The sequence below is a fragment of the Typopeltis vanoorti genome, chromosome 8 (assembly GCF_054136105.1).
Source record: "Typopeltis vanoorti isolate ZY-2024b chromosome 8, IOZ_Tvanoo_1.0, whole genome shotgun sequence".
In the NCBI taxonomy this organism is placed as follows: Eukaryota; Metazoa; Arthropoda; class Arachnida; order Uropygi; family Thelyphonidae; genus Typopeltis; species Typopeltis vanoorti.
Genome location: NC_143556.1, coordinates 102,842,415 through 102,857,687, shown reverse-complemented (window position 1 = coordinate 102,857,687; position 15,273 = coordinate 102,842,415). Strand labels below are relative to the sequence as shown.

Below are 15,273 nucleotides of genomic sequence, written 5' to 3'. Positions count from 1 at the left end.
TGTACATCCTTGTCTCACACCAGATTTAACATTAAACCATCTTACTGTACTTCCTTCAATTCTAACTGCTGACTTACAACTCAAATAAACACTAAGTATTGCTTGATATAATGCCCCATTGACACCATATAATTGTAGCATATTGAATAGCTTCTCTCTTGGCATCTTGCCATATGCCTTTTCCAGATCGACAAAACTTAAATACAGATCTTTGTTATATTCCCATGCTTTCTCAACTGTTTGTCGTAGAGTGAAGATCTAAGCCTGACAGCTTCTATGTGGCCTGAATCCCGCTTGTTCTTCACCAAGCTTTTCTTCCACAATTCTTCTCAACCGTTTCTCAAGTATACTTGCATAGATCTTGCCAGGAACACTCAGTAGGGAAATACCTCTGTAATTCTCACATTCAGTTTTATTTCCTTTTTTATATATGGGTACTATGAGAGCTCTACTCCAATCATCAGGAATGCGTCCCTCTATCCAGGCCTTCTGAACTATGCAGTGCAGTGCAGTCACTGTAAGACTTTTATACCACCATACTTCAGCATTTCTAGTCGAATATCATCTACTTCTGCTGCCTTTCCACATTTCAAGCCTTTGATGGCTTTTTCTACTTCAAGTATGGATATACATTCCTGACTGTATGACTGTTGAGTGTTTTTTACCACTGTGCTCTCACTGCTTGTTTCATTTAGCAATTTTTCGAAGTAATTACTCCATACTTCAAGGATCTCTTTTTCTCCTGTTTTCATGTCACCTTTATCATCTCTAACTCCTTTTACAGCATTCTTTCCTCCATTTCTAAGGTTATTCAACAACCTCCAGAATATCTTACCACCTTCTTGATATTTATATTCTATGTTCTTGCCAAAGTGCTCCCATGACTTTTGTTTTTAGCTAGTTTTGCACAGTGTTTCGCTTTCTTACATTTGTCTCTGTATTCTCTAAGAGCAAAAGCTGACTTATTTGCCAGGAACTTTTGATATGCTTTCTTCTTTTCCTTCACTGCCTCCTTAACCTACTGTGTCCACCATGGATTTCTAATTTTTTTCTATCCTTGCGGACAACCTCATCACATGCCTCTCTGGCTGAATCAATGAGGTTTTTTTTTTTCAACGTTTGCCACTGAATCTCCAAGTTTTGGTTCTTGTTCTCAAACTCTTTCATTTTTTCTTCAATAATCTTTGTGTATTTTAGTCTACAGTTCACACCTGAGGGCTGCTCAACTTTTATTCGCTTTAAAACTTTCGTACATGTCATTCTTTTCGATATGAAATTCAATTTTATCCTGCTCAAGACTAAATAGTGATCACTTCCAATTTCAAATCCTCTGTACACTCTGGTGTCGGGTTACCAGGGAGAAAACATCACTATCAACAATAACATAGTCAAAGAGACTTTTCTTACTCCATGCCTCTTCTCTCCATGTGAATTTGTGCACATTTTTATGTTGGAACATGGTGTTAGTAATAACCAGTCCATGTCCTGAGCAGAAATCCAACAGATATTTGCCATTATTATTAGCTTTGCTCTTTTCTCCAAATTTTCCAAAAATATTTTTGTATGTGTGACAATCATTTCCTACTCTGCTATTTAGATCCCCAACAAGGACCAACTTTTCCTTTTTCATTGTGTCAGTTGCTTTTTCTAAAGCATCAAAAAATTCCTCCACTTCTACCTTAGTAGAGCCATCTGTGGGACCATAGGCACAAATAAGTCTCATTGTCCATTTCCCCATTCTCATATTTGTCCATATCACTCTACTTGAGACTGCCTGCCATTCAAGATGATTAACCTCGTATTTTGTGTTGAATACTATGGGTACTCCTTTTTTTCTTTGTCATTTCCTGAATATAACATTTTGTATTTATTGCTCAGAAAGATCTCACCAGTTTTGATCTTTTTTGTTTCAATCACTGAAAAAAGTCAGTTGTTGCTGCCTTTGGAGAAACTCATGTGGCTGCCTTTGGCATTTCTGTACATGTTTCAGCTATTATTAAAAATGGAATACATCTACTACACATATTCAATTTTTTTGATTTAAGATTTTTTTTTTATAGAAACAGATGTATCATATATGTAGTAATATATATATATATTTAAAAAAGGTTAACATATGTAAGGAAAATTATAGTTTAATATAAACTCATATGTATCTTATTCATTGTAACATGGTATCATTCAGAAACAATGTAAAAGATTGGTTTGGTTCAGTCTGTCCAAAGTAGCAAAGTCAGTAGGAACAGGGCACATGATAAACACCAAGTAATGATTAAAGTGACAGTTTATGCTTGCTAAATGATAAGAAGATAAATTCCATGGGAACAATTTGTGCTCTTTCTTCAGAAATCCCTTTAAGGTACTGTATGGAAATCCTTTAAACATCAGATTGTATTCTGGCTGTAGGATGATGATAATTATGTTCTGGATGGTGGTTTCATTATATCCATTAGACACCAATGTCATTCTTATTTTATTTAATTCTTCTGATAGAAGAGAATCTGAAGAACAAATTGTATGAGCTTTGTGAATGACACTCTTGCTAATGCCTGTCTTTTGTGATGAATGGTGATATGATGCTGAATGGATGTACTTGTCAGTGAAGGAAGGTTTCCTGTAAATGGAAAATTCAGTATTGCCTGTTGAGTTATCGATTATTAAGGTATCCAAGAAGACTGTTGTTGGGCTCGTTAAATGGTGAACTTGAGGCAAGTGTGTAAGCAGTTTATTTTGTCATACCGAAGTAATTCTGCTTCAAAAAAATGCACAGATGTCATCCATAAAACAAAGCCAGGTAAGATGTTCAGAAAAAATATTGTATTGAAAAGTGTAAATTAATCAGTTAGATAGGACTTGTCATGAATATTAACCAGTGAAATAGGACTTGTCATGAATATTATCCAAAGGTCAAGATTTTACATTATTCCTTTGAGAGATACCTTATTTAGAATTCATGACAGTTGTGGAAAAAGATGTCGGAGATTTATGTTCAGATGTAGCCAACAAACTACAGTTTGAAACACATATGGTATATAAAGCTAAGCTTCTGCATTTGAATATTCCATTTTTGGAACTACAGGCATTTTGTTCCTTACATCACAACACTAACATTGTCATCAGCAAAGCTGGCCAAAGCAGGACCACTATTCTAATAGTTACTATGGAATATAATCATAAAGTTACCATTTTACTAAGGGAACAGATCTACATACTGTATTCATAACTTATTTTAACGGTATTACCACCACCAAATGAACTATTTTATAAAAAAAATATGTATATTAACTGGCTCATATTTCGCTGAATTTCAAATCAACATATTCAGAGCACAAAGCAGTATGTTATAGTTTATATGCGACAATGAGTAAGTGAAACAATTCAAATTGTAACAGACAAAAGATCTATTAACATCCGCCTTGGAGAACATAAAAATACATTTACTGCCATTATTATGGCAAGTCAGGATTAGCAGACACACCCCTTCACACAGGATTAGATGGAAGAAAAGCAGTGTGCTATTTAGAAGTTGTTACAGATCAGAAAGATTATTTTTAGAGTTAGCCATGGCTGTAAAGAATTCTCCTATCCTGAACAAATATGGTTGCATTAATTTGCCAAAAATTATGGAAGACTGTTATCTTAAGATCAACTCCCACATGGTAGTAATACTTCTTTTTTACAACATTAGAGGACTCCAAATTAGGCCTTTAAATATTTTGTCCATTACAACAATTTGAATTGCTTCACTTACTCATTGTTGTGTATAAACTATAACATGCTGATTTGAGATTCAGAAATATAAGCCAATTAATAAATATCTTTTTTTTTAATAAAATAGTTCATTTGGTGTTCTTAATACGATTAAAATAAGTTATGAATAACGTTCAACACCTAAGCTCATCTACTACATACTTTATAATTATGATCAGCAGAGATCCAGTGCAGAGTCAAGCTAAATAAATTATTGGGCCAAACATTTTCCTTAGATGTTAACATTATCAAAAAGTTGTGAATTCATCATGCTTGTCCCTCATGCATATGCTACACATAGCTGGTTTTCTGTTACATCCATAGTTAATTGCATTGGCTCTCTCACTTATTATTTAGCTAAATATATTTCTGATCTTTGAAACCTCATGGGCCAAACTAGATCTTATATCAAAAACAGTATTGATTTCAAAGAGAAAATTAAAGATCTTTGTTTTCTGGACAGTGAAATTATGGTTTCCTTTGATGTGGTTTCTCTATTCACCACTCCAATAAGCTCTACAATTTTTACATGATGATTTTCTTGAGGATGTTGTTTAAATTTACTATCATTGCAAGATACTTCACATGAAGAAATAATTCTATAAACAAATAGAAAGAACAGCTGTGGGCTGTCCTATTTCGCCTGCTTTGGCTGATTACTATATTGGACAGTTGGAAAATCAATTTTTTCAACACAGTTTTCCCTCAGTCTCATTTGACTTCATTTTTTTGTGGATAATATCTTCACAATTTGGTCCTATTTTGAAGCAGAATTACTTCAGTTTTTGGACAAACTAAACTGCTTAACCACTTTAATCAAACTCACTATGGAATTTGCATCTAACAGCAGTCTTCTCTTTCTGAATACCTTAATAATCTATAAGTCTACAATACTGAATTTTCCATTTACAGGTAATCTGCCTTCAATGGCAGGTACATCAAAACAGGTATTATGAAGTCTCATTCACGGAGCTCACACAATTTCTTTGGATTCTCTTTTGTTAAAGGAATTAAATAAAATAAGAATCACATTGATGTCTAATGGATATAATGAAACCACCATACAAAAAATAATAATTGTGATCATACGCCAGAATACAATCTGATGTTAAAAAGATTTCCATACTGTTACTTAAAGGGACTGCTGAACAAAGGGCATAGATTGTTCACAAATATGACCTATTTACTATTTTCAAACCAGCATAGGAGTTATTTTCTTTCCTACCATCTATCATGGATAAATTGTCACCTCTATCCTGCCGACTTTGCTACTTTGGACAGACTAACTGTTTTATTAAGATCAGAATCCAAGAACACCAAGACTACATATGATTTTTAGAATCAGAGGATTCTGGTCTTGCTTCTCATGCCATAGCATGGAGTTCAATGGAGTCAAATCAAAATTTTGAACTACAGTAGATTTAAATTTGATCATCTATTCCTTTAACATAAACTGTTCATAATATACCAACTTTTTTTTTTCTTATGCCATGTGACTCATTTTTGTGTTTTATAATTTCAGTGTTGTCACCAGCTTTTTTGCATTCGCCCTGAATGATGCTCATTTTACAGTATATTTTTAAAAAATATATTACTAATATGACAACAGTTCCACTGCTTTCATTGAACAGTTATGTCTTGTGTTGTGTTGAAGATGGTGGAAATGATGCAGAAGTGATTGAACATAACGTCTGCAGTGAAGTACTCATTCCCCTAATCTCAACCAGTCATCTTGACCCAAGACCAATGGTTGTCGGTATTGTTTACAGACATGTCCTGATTTAGTCTACAATGGTGTGCTCTGATCTATACAGAAACAGGGAGAAGTTTTCATCCCTCTAACATCTGTGAAAGGGACACTTATTATAGAGGTAATGTGATGGTTTAGGGAGACATCTCATTGGGTGGACATGCTGACCAGTATGTGCTTCCTAGTGGAACCATGAACAATAATGCTTGTCCTCATTGAGTGAAACTTGTGGATCAACATCTTCAAGATGAGGCTATCATATATATATGAAATGGCCAGCCAGGTCTCCTAATCTTAAACCTATTTCATCCACTTTGGCTGATTACTGTATGGAAAATCTGGAAAATCGACTGAGCATATCTGGGCTGCTCTGAAACCACCCTGCCCAAAAACATTGAGGGACTTAGGAGAGCTTTGCAGGAGCAATGGTTGTTATTACCAACTGAACTCCCTGAAACCATTATAAAAGTATGAAACATTGTTATATACAATAATACACAAATGTAACAGAGAAATAATAAAGTTCTGCATAATCAACTACAATATACACTAAAGATTTATCCTCTAGTAAAATAATAAAATTATAAAAATTTTACTAACTCATCATTATGACCTAATAATTATTATTATTAAAATAATAATAATAATTATGACCTAATAAATATCTTGCATGTGATTAACTGTGATTTGTTAATAAGCCCTTTATTTCTTTATTGCTCTCAGATTTTTAACCATGGATCAAACAAAGCGATTGTTGCTACTACTGGAAACTGATCACAAAATTAGCACTACTCCTTTAATGGGAATGTAAGTAGTGTAATTCATTATTGAAATGATTTTCATAACATAAAAGCAGAGCCATTTAGCAGGAATATTTTTGAAATTTTACCTTAATGTTCAGATTATAGTCATGTATAATAAATGCTTCTAGTATCATTTGTTTTTGAACTTATTTTCCTGTGATCATATAGAAATTGTTTTCTTTTCTAGCACATACAATGAGTAATGATGCTTATTGTATCTGCTATACACCCCTTAGAGCAGTGCTTCCCAAACTTCTGGATGTCAGGGCCCCCTTTCCAAAAATTAAAATATTTCATGGCCCCCCTCGAAAAAAAAATCGCAATAGAGAGATATATTATTATAATATTTATTGTATTTATATTCAATGCAAAACATACACAGCGAATATTGCAAAAATCAAATGCATATGTTACATTTTCTGCCTCGTACCGTTTGGTTCTGAAGACAATGCGGGCTGTTTTGGTAAAATATGAAATACTGTCCTTTTTTTTTTTTTTTTGAGTCTGTTTCTGCTTCTTCTGATTGTTCGCAGGAATTTTTTTTAATTTTTTATCAACCACTTATCCATCTCAGGGTTAAATTTTTTAATGTAGAATAGATCAAATAATATCACCACTTCCAGATACTGGCACACCACAGACTGATAACATGAAATTAGTGAATATTATCTGAATAAGGGAATCCCCGGACAAGGAACATTTTTCTCTTTTGTGACTTTTCTCCCTTTAAGGTAATTAAGCCTAACGCGAAACAGACAGCAAAGGCAGGTTATTAAAAGTACATATGATTGGTGCCGTATTAACAAAAGATCGCGCAACCGAAAAATAAAAGCATAGCTGACAATTGAGTTGAAATGCTAACTCTCTTCAATCGAATTCCATATGTGACACTGCTATAACATTCATTATATATATATATATATAATATTAACACTTAGTTTTAACACTTTTACGAATTTTAACACGTTCCGTTGAATTTTATTGCTGCCTTGGGAAATCGAACTCTCACACATCGAATTAATAACAATAGGTTTTTTTTTTTTTTTTTTTTTTTTTTTTTTTTTTTTTTTTTTAGTTAGGGGTGCTTAAGGGTCAAAGCTGTATAACTAAGAGGAGACCTCCACATAGCCTTTAAAGGAATGCAGAGAACCGACCAGGGCTTCTGACCTAATGTCAAATCCTCACCTTCTCGTGGTGCGCCCTGTTGGGTATCTACTTTGATACTGAACGAACGAGGATGGGCTGGCAATTTGGGATTTAGCTGACCAAATTGTATTCTTATTGGTTAAACCAAAATAAAAAAATGATGGTACAACATGACAAAATTTCATGCCGGCTGGGGCGTCACCCGGTTAAACAAGGCTCCCATTGTTTTCGCCAGGGAACCAGGGCGAACAGCAAAAAGTCAGCTACTGGAACAAATCTGAAAACAAACCCCAACTCAACATCACCAGAGTTAAAGATCGGTACTATCAACGTAAGAAGCCTGAATGGCAAAGAAATGGAACTAGCTGAGGAATTAGATAAGTACCAGATCGACATAATAGGGGTGACTGAAACAAAAAAGACCAAAACTGGTGAGATCTTTCTGAGCAATAAATACAAAATGTTATATTCAGGCAATGACAATCAAGGAAAAGAAGGAGTAGCCATAATATTCAACACAAAATACGAGGCTAATCTTCTTGAATGGCAGTCAGTCTCAAGTAGAGTAATGTGGGCAAATATGAGAATGGGGAACTGGACAATGAGACTTATTTGTGCCTATGGTCCCACAGAAGGTTCTACTAAGGTAGAAGTGGAGGAATTTTTTGACGCTTTATCAAGAAAAAGCAACTGACACAATGAAAAAGGAAAAGTTGGTCCTTGTTGGGGATCTAAATAGCAGAGTAGGAAATGATTGTGAGACATACAAATATATTTTGGGAAAATTTGGAGAAAAGAGCAAAGCTAATAATAATGGCAAATATCTGTTGGATTTCTGCTCAGGACATGGACTGGTTATTACTAACACCATGTTCCAACATAAAAATATGCACAAATTCACATGGAGAGAGGCTAGGAATAAGAAAAGTCTCATTGACTATGTTATTGTTGATAGTGATGTTTTCTCCCTGGTGCAGGACACTAGAGTGTACAGAGGATTTGAAATTGGAAGTGATCACTATTTAGTCTTGAGCAGGATAAAATTGAATTTCATATTGAAAAGAATAACATGTAAGAAAGTTTTAAAGCGAATAAAAGTTGAGCAGCTCTCAGATGTGAACTGTAGACTAAAATACAGAAAGATTAAAAAAAAAAAATACAGAAAGATTATTGAAAAGAAAATGAAAGAGTTTGAGAACAGGAATCAAACCTTGGAGATTCAGTGGCAAACTCTGAAGAAAATATTGATTGATTCTGCCAGAGAGGCATGTGGTGAGGTTGTGTGCAAAGGATAAAAAAATCAGAACACCCTGGTGGACACAGGAAGTTAAAGAGGCAGTGAAGGAAAAGAAGAAAGCATATCAAAAGTTCCTGGCAAATAAGTCAGCTTTTACTCTTACAGAATACAGAGACAAATGTAAGAAAGCTAAACAGTGTGTAAAACTAGCTAAACAAAAGTCATGGGAGGACTTTGGCAAGAATATAGAAAATAAATATCAAGAAGGTGGCAAAATATTCTGGAGGTTGTTGAATAACCTTAGAAATGGAGGAAAGAATGCTGTAAAAGGAATTAGAGATGATAAAGGTGACATGAAAACAGGAGAAAAAGATATCCTTGAAGTATGGAGTAATTACTTTGAAAAACTGCTAAATGAAACAAGCAGTGATGACAGCACAGTGATAAAAAACACTGACCAGGCATGCAGTCAGGAATACATATCCATACTTGAAGTAGAAAAAGCCATCAAAGGCTTGAAATGTGGAAAGGCAGCAGGAGTAGATGATATTCGACCAGAAATGCTGAAGTATGGTGGTATAAAAGTCTTACAGTGGCTGCACTGCATAGTTCAGAAAGCCTGGACAGAGGGACGAATTCCCGATGATTGGAGTAGAGCTCTCATAGTACCCATATATAAAAAGGGAAATAAAACTGAATGTGAGAATTACAGAGGTATTTCCCTACTGAGTGTTCCTGGCAAGATCTATGCAAGTATACTTGAGAAACGGTTGAGAAGAATTGTGGAAGAAAAGCTTGGTGAAGAACAAGCTGGATTCAGGCCAAACAGAGGCTGTCAGGATCAGATCTTCACTTTACGACAAATAGTCGAGAAAGCATGGGGATATAACAAAGATCTGTATTTAAGCTTTGTCGATTTGGAAAAGGCATACGATAAGGTGCCAAGAGAGAAGCTATTCAATACGCTGCAGTTATATGGTGTCAATGGGGCATTATATCAAGCAATAATTGGTCTTTATTTGAGTTGTAAGTCAGCAGTTAGAATTGAAGGAAGTACAGGAAGATGGTTTAATGTTAAATCTGGTGTGAGACAAGGATGTACATTATCCCCTCTGTTATTCATTATCTATATGGATCACATTATGAAGGAAAGTGGTATTAAACCTGATATCAAAATTGGAGATGTTAATGTCAGCTCTTTGCTTTATGCGGATGATGTTATACTTCTAAATAAATCCGCTACAAGTCTGCAAGATTCTCTGACTAAATTGAATAGCTGTTGTAATAGATATGGTATGAAGGTCAGCAATAGAAAGACAAAGACAATGAAAATAGGCAGAATCATTGAAAATGTCAACTGTGTTGTGAACGGAGAACTGTGGAACAAGTAAAACATTTCAGCTACTTAGGCACGATTTTTACTGAAGATGGTAAATTAAATATAGAAATAGACAACAGAATCAGCAAAACTGGTATAGTGGGAAGTCAATTGAATAAATTCATATGGAATAAGAGAGAAATTAGCTGTATACAAGACAGTGTTCAAACCAGTTTTAACTTATGGATCTGAGAGCTGGGTCAGAAGTAAAACACTTGACCAAAGACTAGAGACCGCAGATATGAGAGTCCTGAGAAAGATTAGAGGCGTGAACAGATGGCATCAATGGCAATATCATATTAAAAATGAGGATATTAGGAAAGAACTTGACATTGTCAGCATCCAGGAATGCATTAGCAGATCTAATCTCAGGTGGTATGGTCACTTAAATAGAATGGGAGAGGAAAGATTAGCAAATCAAGTGTTCTCTGCCAAGTTGGCAGGAAAACGACCCAGAGGAAGACTAAGATATAGGTGGATTGATACGGTACAAAGTGCCTTAGATGATAGAAATATAAGATCTGATAATGTTGGAGTCTTGACAAGTAACAGACTGATTTGGAGGAATATTGTAGATAGGAAGTTAGTAATGATGTAATTTTTTCATGTAGTACTGTCATATCCTGTATCCCCCTTGAGGGTATATGGCAGGAATTTTATGATGATGATGATGATGATGTTTTTAGTTAGATACTGTGCTTGCCCTTGCAACATATGGTTTTGTTTCAGTCTATACAGCATAGTTTCTGTATGAGGGGACATGTGATTCATTAATTAGTGTTTTTATCCCAGTTGTCTCTAATTGCACTATTTGTTGAGAAATATATTACACAGACTCCTCATACCTTATTCACTGGCATAATAAAAGTACTTGTTTTTATTGCCTCTGCAGTATAGTGGCTGTTAGGGAGGGCGTGTTGTTTACCACTGCAAGCGAGTTACTATCTCCCCACATGAATTTGTTTAAGCTTTTTTCATGTGTGAAGTATATGCGAAACTTTTATTGGTAACAGAAAACTAGCTCGGATGACAGTGATAATATAAAACCAGTTTTGATACGTATATAAAGTCGATATCAATGGTCCATGATTACGAATGTGTGATGAAAGGGACAGGAAGATTTGGAGCTTCCCTGTCGCTAAGCAATATTTACTAATATTCATTAAGCGTCGAAATACGCAGGAAACAAAGTGTGTGAACCAACACCAATGTGTGAATTTTTCCATTAAAATATAAAAAATAACAAAAGAAATAATAAAAGTTAAATACGTTTCTTTTAAAATAAAAAAATCTACTTAGTCTTAAAACATTTTAAATTTGTTTTCATTATTTCACGGCCCCCCTCAACAAAACCTACGGCCCCCAAGGGGGGCGCGGCCCACAGTTTGGGAAGTGCTGCCTTAGAGGAACTACAGATAACCCATCAGTGTTGACGTGTTACCTGTAGTTCCTGTAATTTTTTTTTTTGATATATTGAGTGTTTTTTTAAATTAGTTAGTATATTTTTTACTATGTTATTATAGGTTTTACTGGTTTTATTGTATTTAATACATTTGTTATTGTATTTGAATAACAAATATAGATAAATTAAGGTAGTTTTTAAATATGGCATGAACAACCAGGCAGATCAGTAGAGTGGCATCAAAAGGTAAGAATAGTATTACATAACTTAGAATCCTGAAATGAGAACCTTTATATTGATGACACAAATGAAGAAAAATTGACATATAAAATTTTCCAGATCATATGGAATTATTAGTCTAACGCTCTGGTTGTTTAGAGAAACATTTTCAAAAATTGTGACATGAAAAGAAAAATAAGGATAACTACGAGTATATAAAAGGCAGGGAAGAATGGAAATTCATAAGTTATCAATGAATAATAGTAATAACAACAAGGCCAGCTAATTATAATATAAGAAAAAAAAGAAGTGATATGGTACGGTAATTCAGACATTCAAAAATAAGAATGCCATGGTGGACATAAGAAGTCAAAGAATCAGCCCTGAAAGAGAAGAGCATACAGAAAGTTCATAGCAAATAAGTCAGCAGATGCCCTAAATCAGAGAAAGGTAAGAGAGCTAAGCTATGTGTAAAAATAACTAAACAAAGGGCATAATTTCACTGGTGTTATAACTAGCATCTTCAGAGCACAAAAACACAGTTTGTCACAGTACACGAGACTACAACAACAACATGGTGTAACAAAGGGACTAGTTTAACAAAATTATAGCAACAACACAAAGACAAGTCCTAATTAGGCACCCTCTATCTAAAAAAAAAAAAAAAAAAAACAGAGAGAAAGCAGGTACTACTTATGTCTTAAGATGACTGTCTCCCAAATCTGTAAAAGCAATCCAAGATGATAAAGGTGATTTGAAAACTGAAGATGAGGATATTCTGGATGTGTGGAGAAATTACTTTGAAAAACTATTAAATGACAAGAAGTGACAACCATAGTAGAAAATCTTCAAGTGCAATGCAAACAGCAGTACATATCGAATACTTGAGGTGGAAAAAGCCATCATAAACTTGAAATGCGAAGACAACTGGAGTAGATGATATTCAACAGAAATGTTCAAATATGGAGGTATGAAAGTTTTGCAATTGCTACACTGCATAATTCAGAGAGCCTGGACAGATGATGTGAAATTCCAGATGATTGGAGTAGAGCTGTCATAGTTCCCATTTGTAAAAAAAAAAAAAAAAAAAAAAAAAAAAAAAAAAAAAAAAAAGAGGATAAAGCTGAATGTGAGAATTACAGAGGAATTTCTCTATTGAGTAGTTTAGTGGAAAGTTTATGCAAGCATCCTTGAAAGAAACTAAGAAAAAAATGTGAAAGAGAAACGTGGAGAAGAACAAGCTGGATTCGGGCCGTATAGAGATTGTCAGGATCAGATTTTCACTTTATGACAAATGTTGAGAAATGACGGGCATATGACAAGGATCTGAATTTAAGCTTTATAGATCTGAAAAAGGCATATGACAAGAGGTTCCTAGGAAAAAGTTTTTATATGGGGTAAATGGAACATTATGCAGGGCAATATATAGTATATATGTAAGTCAGCAGTTAGAATTGAAGGGAATACAGGAAGATGATTTGGTGTAAAATCAGGTGTAAGACAAGATGCACATTATCTCCACTCTTATTGATCATCTGTATGGATCACATTATCAAAGAAAGTAGCATTAAACCTGATCAGAATTGGAGATATCAGACTTAGTTCTTTGCTTTATGCAGCTTGCAACTTTATGCAACTTGATATTGTTTGCATTCAAGAATATGTGAGCAGGGTTAATCGTAGGAGTATAGTCACTTAAATAGAATGGGAGAGGAAATGTTAGCAAAACAGGTGTTTGATGCCAAGAGGGTAGGAAAAAGACCTAGAGGAAGGCCAAAGTTTAGCTGGATTAATTCAGTCAGAAGTGCCTTTGAAGAACTAAATGTTAGATATGACAGTATTGGAGTACTGACAAATAATAGACTAATATGGAGAAAAATTGTTGATAAGAGATTATTAATAATGTAATCTTAATCATGTAGTGTTCCCATAGTAGCCTGAACACCCCTTGAGTGTACACAAATCAGAAAATTAATGATGATGATCATTAATTAAATTTCCTCTTGATGACAATCACTGCATTAAACTTCAGGGAGCTATTCAGGGAGACTAGATGATCTTTGGAAGAACACTTAGAACTTGTATAAGTTCAGCTAGGGTGTGCAGATGTGATAGTGATATGAATGTCAGCAGGCATAGTTATGAAGCGATGGACAGCACTTTGGTTTGGACGTTTTGAATGTGTGTGTTTAAGTGGAGATGGAAAAGAGAAATCTGCACTCTGAATCAAGCATACTGCAGATGTAAATATATGAAAAGCCAGGAGGTAACTTATGTCTATGCACAAATGCCAGGAGCATTAGAAACAATGTAATTGAGTTTGTTTTAATACATATGTTGTGGACTAAAAATGTTGGCATTAGCAAAACCTTGATCTCAGAGTCAGATGTTGTGACTGGAATAGAGTGCAAATGCAAAGGGTATAGTATTTTTAGGAATGACTAACGAGATAGAAGAAGAGTGGGGGGGGGGGTTTGCTACTAATTAGACGACTTGGATCCAGTTAGGATAGAAAGTCATGAAAGCAATAATGGTAATAATATCCTATGAAGCAGTGAGTTTGAGGCTATAAGGAGAATTTATTGAGCTTTTGTCAGATAACTTTATTAGGTTGCATATGAAAGAAGCCAAAGAGTGTTAGATTTTTTTCATAACATTAGAAGGGATCTTAGTTAAGGATGTGACTGATTTGCTACCATGTTGCAATGGTGATCATGCCATGGTGATCTGGTAAGTAGCTAAGTATCATATATGAATGTTCCAATTAGGACAGGTTATATGCTGAACTGCAAATTGAGTATGACAAATTGAGGAGAATACTATATTCATTCCCAGTTAATCAGTTACAGAATGCAAAAGAAATCAACAGTGCATGGGAGGTTGAAAAGATGCTTAAATAATCTTTAAAGATAATCTTTTGTTCATTGTGAAGAATTTATAGAGACTGCTTTACTTATAATTATGAAAATAACATTTGACATTTCGAGCTCTGTATTGAAGTTATAATCAATAAAACATATATGCACAGTATACAAACTACATGACACTATGCAAAAGTGAGATAAATCTAAATGCTTTGTTAATCATTTACCCTAGCCTGACCTCTGGTGAGAAAAAAAATAAATAAAAAATTATACACAAATATAATTTAACGGAATAAGATACATTTTTATACATACAATAAGTATAATAATGTACATGATAAATGATAAAAAAATACATAAATAAAAAAGAAAAGTTTTATAGTGAAACTACATTAAACACATCAATAATCCTCTTATATTAAGATTTTCTTTTGTTGGGGTTTTTCTGCCTGTTAAGGTTGCTAGAATCCTCAAGATTCTAGGAATTGCTAATCCATCATTCTTGTTGAGATTTAAGTGATGTTTTAGCATCTCACAAGCTTCCTTGAACTTTATTTCAAACCAGGTTTTGGTGCAGTGTAGGGACTTCATGCATGGTCTGACAGGCCTGTTTTATCATAGTGGAGGAATTTAATGTATCATTTGTGTTTATCTTTTCTTATTGGGATGATTGCAGTTTATGTAGGGTAGGTTGCAGGTACACTGACTTTTGTAAACCCCTGAG

At 34.3% G+C, this 15,273-nt stretch overlaps 1 protein-coding gene across 2 annotated transcripts in view; it reads left to right on the top strand.

Moving 5' to 3' along the window:
* LOC150104237 (uncharacterized) overlaps nucleotides 1–15,273 on the top strand; it is a 358,570-nt gene that overhangs the window by 118,725 nt on the left and 224,572 nt on the right. For both annotated transcript variants that reach the window (XM_090396863.1, XM_090396862.1), the window contains one exon: nucleotides 6,224–6,307. In XM_090396863.1, the coding sequence (XP_090252989.1) occupies nucleotides 6,224–6,307 (84 nt within the window). The remainder of the gene's footprint in view (nucleotides 1–6,223; nucleotides 6,308–15,273) is intronic.